Source organism: Nyctibius grandis, chromosome 7, assembly GCF_013368605.1.
Source record: "Nyctibius grandis isolate bNycGra1 chromosome 7, bNycGra1.pri, whole genome shotgun sequence".
Classification (NCBI taxonomy): Eukaryota; Metazoa; Chordata; class Aves; order Nyctibiiformes; family Nyctibiidae; genus Nyctibius; species Nyctibius grandis.
The window spans coordinates 31,210,508-31,232,324 of record NC_090664.1 but is presented as its reverse complement, the minus strand read 5'-3'; the positions used below and the strand labels follow the sequence as shown (position 1 = coordinate 31,232,324).

The window sequence follows — 21,817 nt, the reverse complement described above, 5'->3', positions numbered from 1 at the left end:
AAAAAAGCTAGCAAAGGAGCTAAGGTTTATTATAAACTCAGCAGTAAAATTTGGACTTCTCTAAGGTCTCTTGGAAAAAGTCATTGGACTTCGTTGATGCCAAATTGCGTAACTCACAGTGGAACTGCCCTGGTCAGAGAGTTAAGCAGTGCTGATGTGTTTGGCAGAATTAGCACCTGAAATCTTCAACAGCAAGGGTATATTTTCCTTTTCAGATTAGCTCCTTACAAGTCGGTAAGCAAGTTTAAAGAAAACAAGAGTAATATATTTATAACAGGTTCTCTTTGTCCTTGTAATAGTTCTGGCATAGTTTCAGTATTGGATGCAAAACTGTGTGCTTGCTTAAATGAAAAAAGATTCCAGGTTATGACCCAATGTTAAATTTTGAATTATGCTTCTCTTTTGTTTGGTTTGCTAGATTAAGCAAGATTACGACATGAAAACAGAATTGAATAGGTTTTCTAATTTGGGTAAAAAAGCAGATAGTTAGATTAGATGCAAATGGGTTGTTTTCCTATTGTTTTCTAAATAGTTCTTAAATTAAATATAGAACATGGAAATCAGATTCCCTCCAAAATAAGGAATTTCTCATTTTATGAAAGTGTATGAATGCTTTCTAACACCTGAGCCAGATGCATAGAGCAAAATGCATCCCCAGTGTTGACTGATAAACCCTGCAGTTTGCCTGAATACTCCGCTATTGAGATTTTTAAAGCATGTTGGTATATCCCAGAGAAGCACAGAGGCTGCACAGAGCAAAGGTTCTACTTCATTTTATGAGGAAGAATAATGTATGTATCAGCCTGTGTTCTTTGTCTTTGAATGCTCTTCTCACTGCTAGCATATTACTTTTATAGCTGTTAATTCACTGATTTTTGCTGTTCACATTGTTTGAATTCATCCTAAATGATTAGGCTGCACTTTGCACCTTTTTATTGACTGGCATCTCCACTCTTTTATTCAGCTGCAGGCTGCTGAGAATGAGAAGGTGAGGTGGGAATTGGAGAAGACCCAACTCCAGCAGAACATTGAGGAGAATAAGGAAAGGATGATGAAATTAGAGAGTTATTGGATTGAGGCACAAACCCTGTGTCACACGGTGAATGAGCACCTCAAGGAGACTCAAAGCCAGTATCAGGCTCTGGAGAAGAAATATAACAAGGCAAAGAAATTAATCAAGGATTTTCAGCAAAAGTAAGCAGCTATGCCAGGCTCAGCAAATGATTTAGTGGCCAGATAGGAAACATATATGTGATATATTTTGAAATATGAAACCCACTATTAAACACCTGTAAGGTAAACACTATTTTTCACTTTATTTTAATGAAAAACACAGGCTCTTTATTATGGAAAAATGTTAGTAGTATTCAAGTATTAGTTTAGTATTGTTGAAGAATAATACTACAACTAAATAAAGACTTTGTCTGTAGTATTCCAGGTTGGAATGTTTCAGAATTACTAGATAACTCAATGTGACTGCAAACAGCCAAGAGTAATCATAGTAAAGCATTTGATTAGCAAGGTTTGCAGCCATTTATATTGGTATTGTGTCAGCTGGATTCACTCCTGCTGTGTACTAATGTAACATCAAAAAGAAAATTGGTTTTTTACATTTTACATTTTATTTTTCTTCTTCTCGTAGATGCCAAGAATGTTTGAGCTGAGTTGAGCTAACTGATGATTACCTGGCCCTCTCTGTTTCATGTGGTCCCCTCTCCCTGATGGCTAGCAAAAATAACATCTTACATTTCTGTAACAGCTTCCATTCCCCCAGATTTCTTTTTTTGCAGCAACTTTTTCATTTTCTGCTGAAATATACTCATTTAAAGAAGAAAACTCAAAAACATTCAGCAATGTCAAGTGACAACTGGAAGTGCAGAAGTGAATATGCTGTCCCATTAAAAAGGGTTTTAGATAGTCCAAATGTCATTACCCATCTTGGAATTTTGTGACTGTTCCAGAACTAGCTGGCACCTTGTGTGCTTTCTATCACAAACGTCTTAGATTTTCAAAATAAAAAATAGGGAAAATATCTAGAATGAGCTTGGATAGCCTTTCTGTTGTTATTGTGCTTTATATTAGGAAAAGATCTAGTCAGTTGTTTTTAACTATCTCAGACTCCTAAGATCACTTAACAGATTTCCTTATAGCTTACTGGAAAATTAGATTCGTACCTGGAAACTTACGGGTGTCCTTTCTGTGAAGGAGTGCAGTCATACTCTAATAAAACAGGGATTTTGCTCCATTTCCTGCAACAGAACACAGCATAAACTAAGCTAATGTTGTTTTCATTGTAAATACAGATTATGAAAAAAATTAGTTTGATTTAACTGTTTTGATTATCAATTAGAACAAATGAGATTTTTTTTTCAGATAAATTCCTCTTACCATTTTTATATCTTCACCTAGCATATTCAGTTAGACTAAGTAATAGTTCAGGGTTTTGTTATAATTGAAGTTTCATACTTCTTACTAGGTTAGTAATAAAATATTTGTTAAGGACAGATTTTTCTGGTGCACAGCTTAAGATTTATCAGAACATTTTATTTTCTGTTTGAGTCTGATTGCTTTGATTACAGCAAATACATCTTTTTTTCCCTAAGAGAACTTGACTTCATCAAACGCCAGGAAGCTGAACGAAAGAAAATAGAAGATTTGGAAAAAGCACACCTTGCAGAGATTCAAGGCTTACAAGCTCGTGTGAGTAGTATTTACTGTCATATTTGAAGAATGAGACAATTCTGTCTGTTATTCTCGAAAAAACCCATATCTTATAGATATGTGTGTGTCTTATGGGTAACACTGTGTTGTATTTCTTTCAGATACGAGACTTGGAAGCAGAAGTTTTCAGGCTAATGAAGCAAAATGGGAGCCAGGTTAACAATAACAACAACATTTTTGAAAGGCAGACATCTTTTGGAGAAGTTTCTAGAGGAGACCCAGTGGAAAATCTAGATACAAAGCAAGTGTCCTGCCTGGATGGCTTAAGTCAAGGTTTGTTTGAACCAAACCATAACTCATATTAATATGTATGTAAATAGCATGGCTATCATTTAGGATTTAAAGGAAACAGTTCATAATGCAGAGATGTTATTTTTCTGAAATTTAGTATCTAATGACAGCTGTATCAGAGTTATACCAAATAATGCCAATATAGAATCCCAGAATAGCTGTACAATTCTTAAAGAAATGGAAGTGACTTAAGTGCTAATAAAGCACTTACTGATTTCTTAAAGCTTTCAGTGGGATGCCATCAACATTTAGGTTTAATTTGATGCTTCTGCTGTGTTAATAAAGTAGGACAAAATTCTGTTTTCTTCTGCGTTCCTAAATCTGTCCTTAATTACCCAACCACCAAAGATCAAACAAGAACAAAGTTACCAGAATGAGAAAAACAATGTTAAATCTACCATTTTGAATGGATCTCTGCAGGTTCTGATCCCACCTTGGTACAGACATCAACAGGAACCACGTAGGTGGCACTCACCATTTCTCAGGATGGAGCCTTTTGTGAATAAAATGCAAATCCTTTACTAGCACATTAATTAAAAATCTTATCCAGCTATAGCACAGCCTGATTCACAACATAAGACTTTGTTCTACATTACTAAAGACCCAAAACAATTTGTGGCAACACTGAGGTCTGGATAGATGCTGTCAGCATAGTGACTGAAACCCTTGCTTGTTTTGCATAGAAAAGATAATTCCCATTTTTCAGGCTGTGCCAGTGAAAATATACAGATAACTTCCACAGCTTTAGTTAAAGTTCTGTAATTGCAGTTCTGCAATAACGTTCTGTTGAAGTATATGCAGAATTAAAGCCAATTTTAGGTCCATAGCCTTGGAACAAAATTGTGTGGCGCAGGAGCAATACTTATTGTGTATTTAGTAACATCTGTGAAATGAGGTGTCAGAGGTGTTGCGATTCTGACGAGGGAGCACCAGACTCTGTTCCTGGACTGTTTTATTAAACAATGTTTTATTAAAATTAATATTTTAGCAGTTATTTCATCTCTCCAAAAAAATCAGTATGAATTTTTAGCAAAGTATGTATATAAAAAAGAGCTAGTCCTGCTGAAACGGTATTTGGGTGATCTGCAGACCTTGTGGAATTGGTTTCCACAAATCTTCACAGAGCTCTTTCTTTCTATCAAGTGTTTATTATACTGAAATCTCTGAAGTTCAGAAAAGCACTCAGGATGACAAGAAAGTCTGTATTTCTGCTATAGAGACTCAGTAAGTGTTACAAAATATTTAATACTTAGCAACGCTGTTAACAGAAACCCTTTCAGTAGTTTGCATCAGGAGAGGAAAGTCAGTCTTTACCTGACTTACAAAAATAATTTTTACACTTACTGTTGTAACTATGTCAACAGACATCCATGGCTCGAGCTGAAATCCAGGAATTTCTACATGTAAAAAAAAAATTTCTTCGGAAAATTCTTTGTAAAAATTTGAAAATTCTTTGTAAAATGTTAAAGCTCTGAGTGTCAGTACTTTCAAATTATATTTTTCAATTGATATATTTGCATGACAATTTTCATTTTCCAAGAGCTGCCATTTTTCATTGCAGAAATTTTCCCCTGGAGAAATGTTACCAGTGTTCAGTACTTCTGAGAGTTAGAACAGACTATCTGTGAATTTAAATGCCCAAGATTAACCACCTGAATACAAACACAAATTATTTGCTCAGAAAAATAGGTAATCAGCAGTGATTTTTTTGAAAGCAGAAAAAAACATAGTTAGACCTTAGATTCCAGGCTGGATTTATGTTTTTAACAAGAAAAAAGAAAAGCCCTTTTTTAAAATAGAGAGATCCCTAAATGTGCTGCAGCACTGTCTGACTTCCATATACCTTTGCCAGTAAATTCTGTATCAAAGTCTCTGAAGTTTGTCTCAGACAGTAATGTGGTGATACTTGCTCTGCAGAGGACGAGCCTGTGTCTCCATATCACCCTTGTGTAAACCTTTTAAGAAAAGGACTTGCCATTGTCTAGTACTACTGATCACTAATAATTAGCATATTTACTAATCACACTGTGGATGTTTGCAGAGCATCTATAAAGGGCAGGGGAGATGTCCATGATGTCTTTGGCAGGTGAGCAGAGTTCCTCCGGGTGCAGTGTGTTGTGCACACTGTCTCTGTGACGTTCATGGAAGTGCTTCTGTCTCTTTTGTAGATTTTAGTTGGCAAACATAACACATGCTTCTTCTCGAGCCACAGCATTAGGTTTGTGGGGCGGGACTGCGTGTACGCAGCCACATTCCATCATTTTGATTCTGAAGCTTGCATGTCTGTTTTATCATGCTTAACCAACCTGATAGCCTTTTATGAGGACATAACCCAGTGGATAGATGATGGTAAAGCTGTGGATGTGGTCTATCTCGATTTCAGTAAAGCGTTTGACACAGTCTCCCACAGCATCCTCGCAGCTAAACTGAGGAAGTGTGGTCTGGATGATTGGGTAGTGAGGTGGATTGTGAACTGGCTGAAGGAAAGAAGCCAGAGAGTGGTGGTCAATGGGACAGAGTCCAGTTGGAGGCCTGTGTCTAGCAGAGTCCCTCAAGGGTCGGTTCTGGGACCAGTACTATTCCATATATTCATTAGTGACTTGGATGAGGGAATAGAGTGCACTATCAGCAAGTTCGCTGATGACACCAAACAGGGAGGAGTGGCTGACGCACCGGAAGGCTGCGCAGCCATTCAGAGAGACCTGGACAGGCTGGAGAGTTGGGCGGGGAGAAATTTAATGAAATATAACAAGGGCAAGTGTAGAGTCCTGCATCTGGGCAAGAACAACCCCATGTACCAGTACAAGTTGGGGACAGACCTGTTGGAGAGCAGCGTAGGGGAAAGGGACCTGGGGGTCCTAGTGGACAGCAGGATGACCATGAGCCAGCAATGTGCCCTTGTGGCCAAGAAGGCCAATGGCATCCTGGGGTGTATTAGAAGGGGTGTGGTTAGTAGGTCAAGAGAGGTTCTCCTCCCCCTTTACTCTGCCCTGGTGAGACCGCATCTGGAATATTGTGTCCAGTTCTGGGCCCCTCAGTTCAAGAAGGACAGGGAAGTGCTAGAGAGAGTCCAGTGCAGAGCCACGAAGATGATTAAGGGAGTGGAACATCTCCCTTATGAGGAGAGGCTGAGGGAGCTGGGTCTCTTTAGCTTGGAGGAGACTGAGGGGTGACCTCATTAATGTTTATAAATATGTAAAGGGCAAGTGTCATGAGGATGGAGCCAGGCTCTTCTCAGTGACATCCCTTGACAGGACAAGGGGCAATGGGTGCAAGCTGGAACACAGGAGGTTCCACTTAAATATGAGGAAAAACTTCTTTACGGTGAGGGTGACCGAACACTGGAACAGGCTGCCCAGAGAGGTTGTGGAGTCTCCTTCTCTGGAGACATTCAAAACCCACCTGGACGCGTTCCTGCGTGATATGGTCTAGGTAATCCTGCTCTGGCAGGGGGATTGGACTAGATGATCTTTCGAGGTCCCTTCCAATCCCTAACATTCTGTGATTCTGTGTGATTCTGTGATTCTGTGTTTTCACTCAAAAAAAATCAAGTTATATTAAAATATATATTTTAATTAAAATGATGCTAAGTATGTTTTTTGCTTCGATGTGATCTGAGGTGTTTTTAACATTCTTGCATGGCAATAGATCTGGGAAGAACTAACGGATGCAACTTGACGGTCGCGTACATATGAGCGTAGCTGTCCCTGCCACTGCAGGTGCTCTGGCCATGCCAGACTGTACAACTCCTCAGGCTGTAACGTAACCCCATACTGAGTTTGAGGGGCTGCCAGTAACATCAGTTGAAGTTAGAAACAGAAAATCAGAACCAGTATGGCCCACAGAGTTCTATTCCCTTTGCTTTGTCAGGGAATACTAGAAGCCTGAGGATTGTGTTTCTATTACAAATCTATGACTTAATTCCGAGAGTCCAGAAACCTAGACAAAGTGCATTGTAGCTTTCTGATTTAGTGGTCATGAGCTGTGTCTGCAGTAGAAAATTGAACTGTCTACTGGAAGGAGTCAGTGGTTTGAAATCTCAACAGTTCAGTGCTGATGCCGACTTGGACAGTATTTGCCCCTCTCTGTGCAAATGCCTGTTCAAGCCGCTTTGATGGCGATACTTTCTGGGTGCTGTGGGATACCCAGGGATGCATCAGTTCACAGAAGGAGATTTTGAAACCTATCAGCCTGTATAATGGAAAAACAGTGGGAGGACAGGCCAACTCTTTCCTGCTCCACAGTGGTACTGAAATGATTCAGATGGAAGCCCACTGGAGTCAAGTAGTTCAACACCTGCTGAGAGAGAGTCTAGTTACATCATCTCCAAGAGCAAAATAAAACCTGTTATGACTTTTGTGTGAGAGATTTATCAGGCTTCCCAGTGGGTTTGTAGATTCCTAGACAAACAATGTGGGGTGTGTGTTTGTGCCAGGGAGCAGTGAGGGCTGGCGTCTCTCTGTGGAAGAGGGAGCTGGGACAGAGAGTGACAGCATGTGTGGCCGGGGCAGAGACCACCGACAGCAGCCCAGTCCTGCTGTACCCAAGTGTGGTGAGCACGGCAGGTCCAGTGATGGAAACCGGGGTTAGCTGGGAGCCCAGGCAAGTTCATGGTGGTGAGGCAGGTCTGAGGGCGAGCCGGGAGGTCTGTCCGTGGGCTGTGGCTCAGGTCCAGATCCACAGGGTGCATGGCCTGAGGGTGAGAGCCCAGCTTAAATGCAGCCTCTGACGAGGAAGGAGCCCTTACTGATGCTGTGTGAGCTCGCTCTTTGCAGCAGGCTGAACCACGGTTAGGTACCTGCAGTGCAACAGAGAGCGGCCATTGAGTGCGAGCAGCCCAGCTCTGGGGCGGAGGGAGTGGTAAGCTCCAGGCTCAGCTGGTATTTTGCTTAAACACGGCCAGTATGACCACTTAACTGAATAAGTGTTTGCAGTGCTATGTCAATAGTTTGTGTAATTTCAGCAGTGAAAGGAAGGGATGTATGGAAGTGCATACACCTGAAAGAACAAATATAAGCAGTTCAGGTCATGGTAATGTGCATTTGTCCTGTTGAGAACTTACGGTGGAAGCATAATTACCAGTCAGACAATGCTAATGATTCTGTAGTGTCATCTGTACATCACATTCTCTGAGACTGAAGGTCAGGATGCGATGGAAAGCAATGGGGAAAATTTCAGCTTTGCTCAAGTTGGTCAGAGTTTCTTCATTGGCTTCAGTGAGGCTAAGATGTCTCCCTTTATATTTGTTTAAAGCAAAAATGTCTGTAAGATCAGCTTCTAATTAATTAGTGTTTTATGAATGCAGTACTTAGACAAGTAAATAAATCTTAACAGATTCTGGCTTGATTTGTACTATGAGGGTTGCAAAAAGTTGAAACCATAAAGAATCTATTCCTTGTCTGGTGTAAAATGCAAAAACACCTTTTAAAATGTGTTTTGTCTTACTGCAGCTTTGTAAAATGTTAAATTTGCTGAAATACTCAGATGTCATTTGAGTGGGTGATTGGTAGCTAAGAAAAGTGCAGTTATGTTAGCTCTATTTGTAGAAGCAAGCCATATATGAAGTGTTTAATATACTTTGCTTGCAAGACATTCAAGAATAGGGTTGCTTTGAACCTAGGCAGGTAAGATGGTTTTGTTGTTCCATTTTTTATATGAAATATTTCTCCAGTTTCTATGTATCACGTAACGGTTTTTGGGCAATAGATGAAAGATCTGAAGCTGCTTTCCCTTCAGAACCAAAGAAATAGGTTTTCATTATTTTTCCAGCAGGAAGTTATATGTACAAGGACAGCAGTGGATAAGCATGAGAGTGACAGTGTCCAGCTCTTCTCTGATGGTATATAAAAATAATGCAGCACTGCGGTTTTGGGGTTTTTTTTCAGTTTTGTTATTTTGAAGTACATATGGTAGAAGACAACATCTGCACAAACCCCAAATGTTCACAAAATACAGTAACTTTGTAGAGTTAAGAAGTGGGAGAGTAGAGTACATCTCCCGGCTTTCACCCAGAGAGTTTTTGAGTTTTTGAGCTATTAGATCAGAATAATGACAGATCTAACAGTCCATGTCCTGCTCCACTATAGTCGTTTTTCTAATCAGGGAAAACCGGAGTCCCTTTGCTCTTGTACAGGTCATGACCTTCCCATTCCTGCCTTGAACAGCTATGATTCAGGAGAGAACAAGTCATGGTCTTTAAATTTGTAATCCATTCTGATCATGATAAAATGTAGAGCTGCCTGAGGACTGCTCTAGGTAATTTCTTCTGTAATTCGATGAGCAGCCTGCAAAACTGATGAAGTTATAAGGGAAATGCTTAGTGGGGCAGGTGTGGGAAAAAATGGCAGTCCAGTCCCTCCTTCTCAAGTGGCTTAAAAGGGCAGGATTGGGGATAAATGAATTGGTCCTCTGGGTCTAAACTGGTAATCATCCAGATGCTGGGAAGTGTCTGTCAAAGAGCAGCAAGATGAGGATTCCTTTGCTTTATGCCCTGATGGAGGACAACTCTCTGCAGGCCGAGCACATGCAAGTCCCTCTGAGGGGGTCTAAGTGGACCTGTTTTCTGGGCTAGTACAACCTGGTTTTGTGTGGTCCGTCACGTAACAGTGGGAATCATTTGTTGAGTTTTTAAATATTTGCAGTTGATTCTTTGCTGTGCAATTACTGGATCTGTATCGATAAACTTGTTAATTGTTTATCCAAATAACCTTTTTTTTTGCATGTGTACTTTAACAGTTATGAAGATACAGATACAAGTAAAACATGCAAAGTGCATGTACTCACAATTGCAGATCCTGTCTTAGGAAAAAGTAGTGAAAGATCATTCTGTTAAATAGCTTCAAATCATGTTCCATACAGATTTCAATGAAGCAGTGCCAGAAACGGAGAGACTGGACTCCAAAGCTCTGAAGACTCGAGCTCAGCTTTCAGTGAAGAACAAGCGTCAGAGGCCTTCTAGAACAAGGCTGTATGATAGCATCAGTTCAACTGATGGAGAGGACAGCCTTGAACGAAAGGTGAGAAGGACTCTACCCTCTCTTTCAGGCTTCCTATGGAGTGCTAGATTGCCCCTGTAAGTCATTTCATCCTCTTTGTCCTTTCATTGAAGCACAGGCAGTATTTATTCTTTTGTGACCAGTATGCTATGAATGTCCTTGAGTGATGTGCGAGTCCAGTCTCCTTTGAGTCAGCACACCTGATTTTTTGATTTTGTTGTGGTCTTTTTTACAGGAATCTTGGGCTTTCTGATTTATGTGTGCTTTATAATGCAGAGTGGGTCCTTTCATTTATGCAGGAGGTGAAAGGAACTTGACCGTGCATTTCTGTATTTGTTGACACAATTGATATGATATTAACTTGTTTTGTCCTATACTGAGTTCTGTCTGAAAGCAAATACCAATGAACAACACTATGTGTGGTATCAAAAGGTAATAGCATGAATTGCTAAAGCATTTCGTACAAATAGAAGGCTAAATAATGAATAAAAGAATTGCATGTCCAAAGTAAACCTTGCTCTGATTGGTTACTAAATGGTATAACCTGCTTTATAATCTCTTATACCAACAGCCGTCAAACAGTTACAGTAGTCCCATGCACATTTCAAAATCACCACTGCCCTTATGCATGAGAGCATCCTCACCAGCATCAGACTCTGGTGCTTCCTCCCTCTCCCCTGTGGCTAGCAGTGCAGCAATCTCACTTGACAACCTAACTGAAAACCAAGAAGAAGGACAGCACCGCAAAGGAGGTGTCCTTTCCCCACATGCTCAGGGAGACACTCCACTTTCCTCTCCTTCAAAATCTGGGCACAGCTCTGAAGCATCTCCTTTGCATCATCCAGCTGGCAGGAGTATTTTACAGGATAAAGGTATTACTATTTTTTACAATAAATTGATGCATCATTTTGCTCACTTACATCTACTTTATGAACTTTTTTTGTGTAGTAGGACCTTAGCAATTAGAAAGCCATCATCTCATAACTTCTTTTGTCTACCTGGAAGTCAAAAATTACAAATTACCTCATATGATGGTATAAGAAAAGGACAAAGTTTAAAATGAGATTGGGAACTGTTTCCTTTTTTTTTTTGTTGTTCTTAGAACTCACTGAAAAAGCTAGTGGAAAGTTACCATTAAGAAAATCTTGTATTTTATTAAAAAAAAAAATAAATTGTTGGACCTTGGGACATTTCTATATTAAAAACATGCTAAACACAGTGTACTTACTTGAATTATGTGATTTTGGCACTGCTAGATGATTTTTTTGAAGGGTGGGGAAAGGAGTGTAAGGCAAGAATAACAGATTGTAGCTTTTAATTGCTGAGAGGCAGCATGGTCTAGATTAAACAAGAGGTTAGTGTCTGGAGACTCTTCATTTACAGAAAAAAATCAAGTAATTTGTTGAGGAGGTTGACTGCATTGTTATTTATTTAATTCAGATTCTTTAAATGTAAGCTGGATAAAACATGATCATACCTAGCTCAGGTACGTGTCTTAGATACCAGTTTATTAAAGGCATTAACAATATGATACAGCACAGAATACTGAGCCATCCTTTTCAGTTGCCTTGTGAAGTCAAAATCAGCATTTTACACAACTTCAGCATTCTTAGCTATGCACCTTGCATTCTCTGTCACATAAGATAAAATACGTGATAAAAATTGTTTATAAGCGAGGACTGCAGGAATAGGTCTGGATAGGTTCATAACAGACTTTGGCTTACTTAAATTAACTGAAAAGGACAATTTGATGAGGATTTTTGTTTGTATGTCTGAAAAGACTTGCCACTGATTTACAACCTGTTTTTTCTTCATCTTCATGCAGGGCTTTCACATAGATTCCTAGAAGATTAACGAAGTTTTGTTGGAATTTAGGATAGGTTAATACATGCTAGAATTTTTACATGGGTTCTGAAATTGCTGGTCTAACTGTATAGTTTCTAATTGTATAATTGTTAATGAATCAAAGTTAAAGTCAATATTTGAGTTTTGCGAGTAAAAATAAGGGTGTGAACATAAGAATGTGACTTTCCAAACTCGTACTTCAGCTTGAGTGTATGATTGGTTTATCAGTGAAGTCGTAAATCCTGCATTTCAAACTGATGTATGAAAAACATCTTGATAAAAATTTAGTGGAGACTAGCCTTGTAGTGTAAGGAATAGGGTATTATATTCCACACACTGTGTTGCTCTTTCTAATTTAGGTTTGAAAAATAATCTCTGTCTAAATATTGGTGTCATGCTTCCCCCACTGTGACTCTTTAAGTAAACCAGTGCTTTCAGGTGTATCCAGATTCTGATGAGTACATGAAAATCAAACCAGAGCAATTTAGTTTCAAATGGAAAATTTGCATTTAATAAGTCCTACCAAAAAAAAAATATATCCTAAAGGAGTTGTTTGGCAACAACTGTTGTAGTGATGCTATTTAATTGATTATTAATTTGGCTGTCAAACTCTTACAGGTCAGAAAATAAAAAGTACCATTGTATTTGTTCTGTGTGTTTAGGTAGAGTTTTTTTAGAGATAGAAAGTTTTTAGATCCACTTTTTAGAGATGGGTGTCCACATCCGTGGACATGTGTGTGTCCATTGATTAATCTCTCATTAGCAAAACTGAGCGTTAGCAAACTCACACTTGTCTTGCTTTTTTCTTATGATACCCTGCAGTGTAGTGGGAAGTGCTGAAGTGTCATGAGTTCAATTTCAGTGGAAAAAGATGAGGAATTTTGCCTGTTCGTCTTTTAATCACAACTTTTTAATGTATATGAACGATTAATTTATTTTCTTCAGTTCTGCCTATTTCGTGCAACAGCATCCTTTGTCAAGGCAGCTGAGGTGACCCCTATGGGCAGTGCTCCGCTGATGTGAGGCTGGCTGCAACTGTTTTGTGGCCTTGGGGAGGAAAGTTAGGTCTAGTCTCCTTTCACATCCCTCAGCCACAGATTACTTACACCAGCTCCTTGAGGCTGAAAGTGATGGATTAAGCAGCTTCTGTGTGATTTGTTCTGAGGAACCAGCTCTCCCTCACCCTCTCTGAAGAACTACAAGGAGTGAGGGAAGATGCACCCATCCAGGGTGGTCAGTCCCCTCCTGCCCAGGTGCCCATGGCCACTGCCATGTGCCAAGCGCTGCGTACCTCCATGTGTGCAAGACCCCGTAGATTCAAGTCTACTCTACCACTGAAGCTGTTTTTGGGACCTAGCCCATCCATCTTCCACTGTATCCCATAGCCAGCAGAATGTTTTCCCCAGCAAATCGTCATTATTCAGAGTGCCCTGGCTGGGCCAAGCTGCGTGTGGGAGCATAGTGATACAAGAGCCCAAACAGAAATTTGCCACACCAGGTAGCTGCTACGTGTCCCTGCTGAGCTCTCCAGATTATTTCTTCTGCTACAGCACCAAAACCTACAGCTACTAAATGATTTCATTATTTGCCCACCACAAAAGCAGTGTACCTACAGTTTTATTTACTTTCGTGCAGGTACTGTCAGCTACAGTAGGAGAAATCCACAAACGCAGCAGTACTTTCAGTTAAAAGTCACTGTACATCTGAGGTCACACTGTAAAAGTTACCAAAGCGCAAGTGACATGAATGACAGATCTTCATTTGCTTTCTCTAGTGTATTTGGGGGCACTCTTCATGTTTAAGAATCACAGAAACTGTGTCTGAATTTTTCAGCTGCTGTGTGGTTTTTTTTAGCTTCCATATAGATTTCACGGGATGTTTTGCAGACTCAGGTTCATTGTTTTGGCTTTATAGGTACTGCAGGCTGTTTCTCTTTAGGCTTTAACAGTGTTTGTAGAAGAGATCAAAAATTGGTAGACATCTCAAGGCAAATTTATTAACTAAGCTACTTCTAATTCTTTTTTTTTTTTAGTTCAGAATGGCTGGATTTCAAGTTAAATGTTTATTTTAACAAAGATGTTCAAGCTAAACAGATAACTGTTACCTAGCATGTCCATCATAAAAGGTACTCTTGGCTCCAAAGTTCAAGAAAGTATTTCAGGAGTCCTTTTTGAAGTAAAGCATATATACCAACTGGATTCTGTAAAAGGGAACTTAAGCAGCTACTGCTGAGTTTAAAAATGGATTCACTGTAATGTTTAGCTGTAAATCTTTTGTGTTGTTCGACTTACTACATAGTCATTAAAACTCAACCAAAATTAACATAATTTTCTTCAATTAAGATTTCTTCATGTGTATTTTCAAATTCTGAATGTATTTATTTATTTTTATTCCTCTTCACACCATCTGCTTAAAAATGAGAAGAGTTCACCTAATTAAGTTGTGTACTCACACATATGTACACGTATCTAATTATGAAAAGATACACAAACTGTTTTGAGTGGAAAGTGGAATAGCTATCGGTAGCAATTAAAAATAATAATGCACATTCTTCCGTGTACAAATGTATCCTAGATGGTGCCACATGTGCTCAGGCAGCAAGAACAACTAGCCCTAGTACAGGGCATACAGAAAAACTAAAGCGAAAACTTGCAGATCTTGGGTAAGCATTCTGTTATTTAAAATACTTATTTTTTTCATTTAAAGGATTGAAAGTAAAATTTCAAAGATGTTTCCTGATGTTTTCTAATATTCTTGTAGGGCTCCCCTGAGAAGGAGTTCAAACAAGGGCAAGAAGCGGAAAGAGAAAGAAGCTATTAGAGTGACCTATGGCAGTAGGTATGGGTAAAAGATTGAGGATGCACAAAATGATATGCCAGAAACACTGGAAAAACCTAATCATCCGAGCAGGCGGGAGCATTAACGGTCCCAGTGACTTCATATAAATAAGCGTTAAGCTTTGAGATAACCTTCTGAGCTTACAAACCTAGATTTCTTAACTAATGAAAGACTAACATATAATCTAAAAATACTTGGAAGCTTATAATATCATGGTATCACTGCTACTGTTGCATCCACTAACGGGATTTGCAGAAATAGATTGTCAGAGGTGGCCTACAAGATGCACACACAGTCAGTTAATAATACCCATGAACCAGAAATCTTGACACAATTCCACATATTTTTTTTGAAAAAGCTCCCAGAGAGAGGATGGGCAGCAGCTGTTCACTGCAGCTTCACGGCAGCCTCCTCAGGAATGCTTTCAGAAGGGTTTGTTTCTGAAGATGAATATCATAAGTTGAAAATAGGAAGAACGCTGACTGCGTTTGTCACATCACCAGCTCTTGGGGAAGGAATTGTGAATTCCTTGTGAGATCTGATGAGACCGCATCACCAGCATCTGGACTCTGAATAAATAAATGAATGTTCAAAATGGCAGGAAGCAATCTTCTCTGCAAAAGCTAGTGTAGATTTTTACTGAAGGTCTCTCCTCATGTACTGATGAGTGCCAAGATCACAGCTATAGGGGGTGATATCTGGTGGAGTGCTAAGCAAACTTAATATGTTCCAAAAGTCTAGAAAGGACATAGCAACTCAAAAACTCTCTGCACATAAAAAATGCAAAAAAAAAAAAACCCCTACCTGATAAAAGAGCTATCAGAAGAAAGCAAACTTCGAACGCTACTCAGAAAATCATTGTCATGGAAAACCAGTATGTAGCCGTTTGTGGAGTTTTGCTGACAGTCTAATATATGGAAACCCAGTAACAAGTATATTGTGTAGCTCTGTAAAATCAGAAAAGCAAAAGAAACTTTAGACTTCTGACTTACTGCCTCAAGCACACTGTACTGAAGTGCACTGTTGTGTCTCAGCATACATTTGCACATTTGTATCCTGCAAATATCTGGCAGGATCTTCAGCGATCTTAGGCAGCAGTCATCGCCTCTGCGCTGGTGTCAGAAAACCTCTTCCAGCTGATTCCACTGGTGTGTCTGCTTGCAGTGTGACCTGGAGTTAGTGATATCGCGGCTGGATTTCCCTAGTGACAGGGAGAGAGTTGTTAATGCAAATTCTCTGCACCTCTGTGCAGCTGTAAGGCAGCTAGTGCCTTTAGCTGGGTATTAAACATCACGTAGCATTTAAATACCAAGCCACGGGGTGGGGGAAATGAATGTGTACTTGTTTGTAAGAGCCTGTATGTTCCTTATACCAACATAGCATGTTACAGACCTTTCTGAGATCCCATAGGAATCTTCCTTAGAGAAAGCACATCTCAGCATAGTGAGATCAGTTGCTTATTAGACCATTTGATAAATCAGTTATTTGTGGTGTTTGTTAATATTTCTGAGTTTGGATATAGTTACTAAAAGCAAAGTTTAATACTGCTTTCAAAGTCAAAATTCATAAGCATTTGTAATTCTCACTGTGCCTCTGTACACTGGAATATTATTATTTCAGTATAACTTTTTAAACACCCACTGTCACTTCCTTTGTTACTAACTCCAAAGAATTTGCCTCAGAAGAAATGTGAGGGTGTTTTCTCTACAGTCCAAAGCTGTATAAGCTTTTTGAAAGAAGGAAGATGATGATCAAAAGACAGCATCCTGTTATAATTATGTCCATTACAGCAACTGATTGATGTAGAATTAATCACGCTGTCAGATGGATGTTGCATGCATTATTTTGCCATTGCCAAAAAATAGCACTCAGGGTGTATAAATAAAATCCTGAATTATTTCCTAAGACTACCTCTAATGTTACATATATAAAAAAATCCCCATTTAAATAAGAAGCATATATTCCCCTGCCTGAAGCTAGGTGATTTGGGCAACATTGTTTGTTTCTCCTTTCTGCTTTCAGGCAAGATTAGAGGATGAGGGAGGAGTACGGGACTGGGTCAGATACATCTATTTTCTTTATGTAGCTAAAGGGAGGGAGGATTCTGCTGCTGCCTCCATGGGTGGGGGCCCTTTGACAACCTCAGTTTCATCCATACAGAAAAGAGGCTTCACAATGTACAAAGCTCTAGTAATTATGTCAATAATGATTTAGAATCTGTCCAGAAGGTAGAAGTTGAGGGGAGATTTACATACGTGCAATTTACTGGTGGTTGCTAAGAGGAGTAGTTTAATGCTCTGAAACAGTAATATATATGTTGATATAAATAATAGGAGAATATGACATATGCATAAGTTCTTTGAGGCAGACACTTTGCATAGTTATTTTTAGTTTACATAACTGTGCTGTTGACATGATATATTTAGTGAATAACTTAGGCATTTTATAACTGTTGCCTTTGCCTTGATGACATTATTCACTGCAATCTTTGTTACTACAAAGAGAGAAGCTCATAGTATCACAGAGGTGTTTCTTTCGGTTTTCTGTATTAATATTTTTAATATTTAATAACTTTAAAATCAAGATAATACTCTATCGGTATTTAGCTGTTGTGACAAAGGCCCATCTCCATAGATGGATACAGATGCACCTGATTCATTCTGCCTGTGCTCAAAATCCAAGCCAGACCTTCTCTGGGAACCAGAGCCCGCTTGGGTCAGTGCTAAGTCTAATCTATTTAATCATGCTGATATACCTCTGGGGCTCAGAAATGCACCAACACAACATGTGGCTTCTTGACTGGAGCTGGTTCACATCCGAATGGTGGGAGTACAGGCATTTTCAGCGGGCATCTGTCTCTGTTTGCTGGGTGTATGTTGTCTGAGAGAGCTTGAGTTAGAAAAAGAACCAAAAGAACACGCTTTTTTCCGCTTTTGCTGAAAGAGATTTCAGGCATGCCCTTACCAGCTGCCTGCCACTCGGTTCTTTAGTCACACTTACAGGGAATGTCACTCTTTTTACAATTAACTGCCTCTGTAGCATTTTGTTTTCTCTTATTTTATAATCTAACACATATTCCCGCTCCTTTCTCTTAAACAGGACCGTCAGAGAGATGCTGCAGAGATCAGCAAACATTAAATCTTTAGCAGAGCGATCCTCCTCTCTCCCACACTGTGTACCATTCACATGGTATGGAGAGAGTGGCAAGGGATCCAATTCTTCTAGCAACCTGCCATCGCCTACCAACTCAACTGAACCTTCCTCTGAAAATATAAGCCCAGCTAAAAAAGGGTCAAAGGTAGAAAATAAAAACTACCTTATTCCCACTGTGTTGAGTGGCATAATTGGCTTCATGTTTCTGGAAAAAGAACAGGCCAATATATGACTACTACAATAAACAGTGCATGGTGTTCATTATACAGTAAAAGCTCATCTGAACAGAACATCTCTGTCATTGTACCATTCCACATTCTACCTTTTTACTCTGTCTTAATGTACATTAATTCAGTAAACTAACTGTGGTGTGCTGTACCGTAACAAAATCAAGTGGTGCCAGTGGAAATTAGCATTTGGATCCACTGAACAAATGCTAGATTTGTGTATTCAGTTGTAGATATTTTCTGCATTCTTCAGGACTGATTGTGGGAATACCTACCCATGTTCAAATGAGGTGTTTGCAAGTGAAGAAATGCTGTATGCTATCAGTCACTTGCCTTTTTCCCCCCAATAATGAAATCTGTTTGTCATGCATGCTGGATGTTGGATTTAATTCTCTATATGAAGGTGCTTGAATTGTAAATATGAACTATTGTAATTTAATACATCTGTGTGTGATTTCTTTCTATGTGCATGAATGTTTCAGCATGGTAACTCCTTAAATAACCCTTAGTTATAGTAATATACTTAGCTTTTTCATGTTTATTGTCACTTCTGGAAAATATTTCTCTGCCTGTATCTTCTTATAACTTGTAGCTATTGACTTTTTATATTGGTCTGGTTATAAAGAAACAGATATGGGTCTCAACTTCTTGTACAGGAATATGAATCAGAAATCTGATTTCTCTATCTATCTTCTACAAACACATGCATGTACATAATAGCAGTTTCGACAGGCATTTTTTACTCTTTTGGTGCCAAAAGCTGGTGACACCTTAACTTCTGCTGTGCACCAAGGTATACAAGGTCATAGCTGTGCTTGTGTTACCTGGTGGGGAGAGCAGCACAAGGCTGACCAGGACAAATCAGATTGATAGAGAAGACCACAGATGAAATCTCTGAAGATTAAAGAGAAACTAAATGGTTACCTGGTTTCTTTTGAAAAAGAAAGATGAGGATGGGACATGTAAATCCTATTTGTGCCTTTAAACAAACATTGTATAAAAAAAATGGGGAAGAAAGCATCCCCTTTTACAGTTAGTGTTAGGTTGAGGTTTCGGGGGGGGTGGGTTTATCCTGCTATCATGATTATTAGCAGGCCATGGCTATCTTGTGTTTTTCCTATAGAAAATTAAATTTTAGAGACTTAAATTCATCGTAAGGCTGAAGCTTGCACAAAGTAGAGGAGAAAGAAGAATCAGAGTACTTGAAATTCACACAACAGGAGGTAGAGCTGTTGAACTCCTAGCCTAAGAACGCTGTGGAGGCTAAAAAGTTTGCATATTAAGGAAGCTGCTCGGATTTTCTTCTCCTCTATAAAGAGTTGGGAAAAGCAGAACAGGAATTCTAAAGGTGTGAGAAAACTGATCACAAAAACAGTTTTATGTTCTCTCTAAAGTTTGCAGGCTCTTAAATTAACAGTTCCTGTATTGCTATTCAGGTTTTTAAAGCACAGTGTGATATCAATATTTAGTTGAATTTCCAGCAAAACTAAGAGGACCAACACTTGATATTTTTGGAAGACTTCTTGTTTTCAGGAAAGATAGGTCAGATGTCTTTGGGAGAAATAAAAGCATAACTTTTTTAGTGTTGTTTTTGGTTTTGATGTTTGGCTCCATTTTTTTAAATTGAATGTCAAAGGTGAATTGAATTTGATAGGCATTTAGATATGAGATTAGAGTAGAGATGAGAGGTCTCTGTATCATCAACTGTATATTCAAATTAAATGGAATATCATGGTGTCCTTCATTTTTTATAGATTTTACTTTTTTATGGTTCTCACTCTAATGTGAAATGCTTGTTAGTTTTTGTCTTCTGATGGTAATTTTGCTGTATTCCTTGAAAATATGTGCACACTTTTGCTATTTTTTGCTGTAAGGTGTGATGTCTGTCATTGCATTGTTAAGAAAAAACAGGGTTTGTTTTATGGTTATTAGTTCAGTAAATAACTTTCAATATCCAAAGATCTCTTTTACTTTCAATTTCTGTTTTTTTCTAAAGGTATAGGCTAAGAGAGAGGATCCTTTCACTTTTCTAGGAGATTATTTGGGACTCAAAAATGGATTCACAGGATATTCTCCTTGCTCTTTCAATAGCAGTTTTCACTTCTCTCTGCTAATTAATCCTCTGTCCTATTCTTTGTGTTACTGCCTGCGCTACGCTTATCCTAAATATCTGGAGGACAGTAAAATGCTAGTGATTAACCCGTGGAAGCAGTAATTTAGCTCCAGGATGAGAGCCAGCATCTTAAAAGGGAGTCTGGAAATTGCTTTCAGACCCCTTTGCTATTCATTGAGGCATTAAGCTGGCAAAGGTGTCTCTTGAAGTACACTGTGATAAAAATATTGTGTATTCTATAAATATTAACAACACTAAAAACTAGGCTTCCTCAAGTCTATTGTAACTGGCTTGCTGGATGATTGAAATCCCTCCTGAACTATGCCAACCCGGAAGACAGAAAGCAAATCTCCCTTTTAGATGCACGTATGAGATTGTTTGTTCGTTCTAACTCATCTTTTTCTCTGCAGAATTTCACGTTCAACGATGATTTCAGTCCCAGCAGCACAAGTTCAGCTGATTTGAGTGGTTTAGGAGCAGAACCTAAAACCCCAGGGTTCTCACACTCCTTAGCACTGTCATCAGATGAGGTAAGCTGATGAAATTGTTTAAGATGGGAAATAGTTTTTTTTTTCCCATGGCATTTTGCTTGATAATTGCTCAAATAATAAAGGGATATTTTTTAGGCAGTAGAATGGGAGAAGAAAATCTTGGTTTCTAGATTATGATTTTTCTTGTTCATATAATAAGGACTTGAAATAAAGGTCCTATGGTATTATTGTGGGAAAGTAGAATGCAGTTGGTTTCCTAAGAGATGCTATATCCTCACACGTTTCAGTACATTTTTCCTACATTCTAAATATGTACATGTGGACCCATAGATATATATACATACACTAAACTAGACATAACTGAGACAATTTTGAGATAATGAACATACAGTATAGTTTGGTAAATATAGTTGAGATGTAAGGCACCTTCACCTAGATTAATCTTTACCCTGATACATTAAAATAATGATGACCTGTACATGCAGTAATTGTGTGTTACTGTACCTGAATGTATGTATATTGATTAGAACGTATATGTGATAATTCACTTTGCATTCTTTGTGCTTGCTTTGCACAGTGGATTTGAATTCAGTTACTTCAAACCAGAGTTTTTTCGAACAATGATAATGTGAAAAGGCTTTCCTGTAAATTGGTGACATAATTGAGCTGAATATAATATATTGAAAATACTTTTCTTAAGATACTAGTTTTGTAACTCGGTTGTCAGTGAAGTTGCACAATTTGACAGTAGCTGACATGTCCTGTGGACTCAGGAAACCTGTGCTTTTGCTCTTCTACAAACCCTCCGTAAGAACTTCACATTTTTCATGTGAGGTTTGAGCCAGGGTTTTTTTCTAGAGAGGAGGAACTTGAAGTATCTATGTCTTATTTTTTATGATACTTAGGTTTGTTCTGTTACTGCCTGCATGCTTTGCATGGGTTTAAAGAATGAGAGCTGTTCGGTGCAACCCCATTTGCTAAAATGCAAGTCTACAAACCCAACCATTCTTTAGAGGTTACTTACTGCAGGTAATAAAGGGCAAAAATTTATAAGGATCATAGGAGAGTGCAGACAGGTCTGTATATTCTATGAATTACTGAAAACAAGAAAGTCATCATTTACACTTTATTCAGTATTAATAC

At 38.8% G+C, this 21,817-nt stretch overlaps 1 protein-coding gene across 2 annotated transcripts in view; it reads left to right on the top strand.

Annotated features, from left to right (window-relative positions):
- The window catches only part of PPP1R9A (protein phosphatase 1 regulatory subunit 9A), a 160,670-nt gene that overhangs the window by 129,094 nt on the left and 9,759 nt on the right, over positions 1-21,817 (top strand). The window contains exons 9-17 of one of the 2 annotated variants that reach the window (XM_068404445.1): positions 965-1,194; positions 2,604-2,700; positions 2,823-2,994; positions 9,871-10,028; positions 10,579-10,879; positions 14,427-14,514; positions 14,613-14,690; positions 17,790-17,988; positions 20,594-20,713. In XM_068404445.1, the coding sequence (XP_068260546.1) occupies positions 965-1,194; positions 2,604-2,700; positions 2,823-2,994; positions 9,871-10,028; positions 10,579-10,879; positions 14,427-14,514; positions 14,613-14,690; positions 17,790-17,988; positions 20,594-20,713 (1,443 nt within the window). The remainder of the gene's footprint in view (positions 1-964; positions 1,195-2,603; positions 2,701-2,822; positions 2,995-9,870; positions 10,029-10,578; positions 10,880-14,426; positions 14,515-14,612; positions 14,691-17,789; positions 17,989-20,593; positions 20,714-21,817) is intronic. The other variant, XM_068404446.1, reaches the window with a different exon arrangement.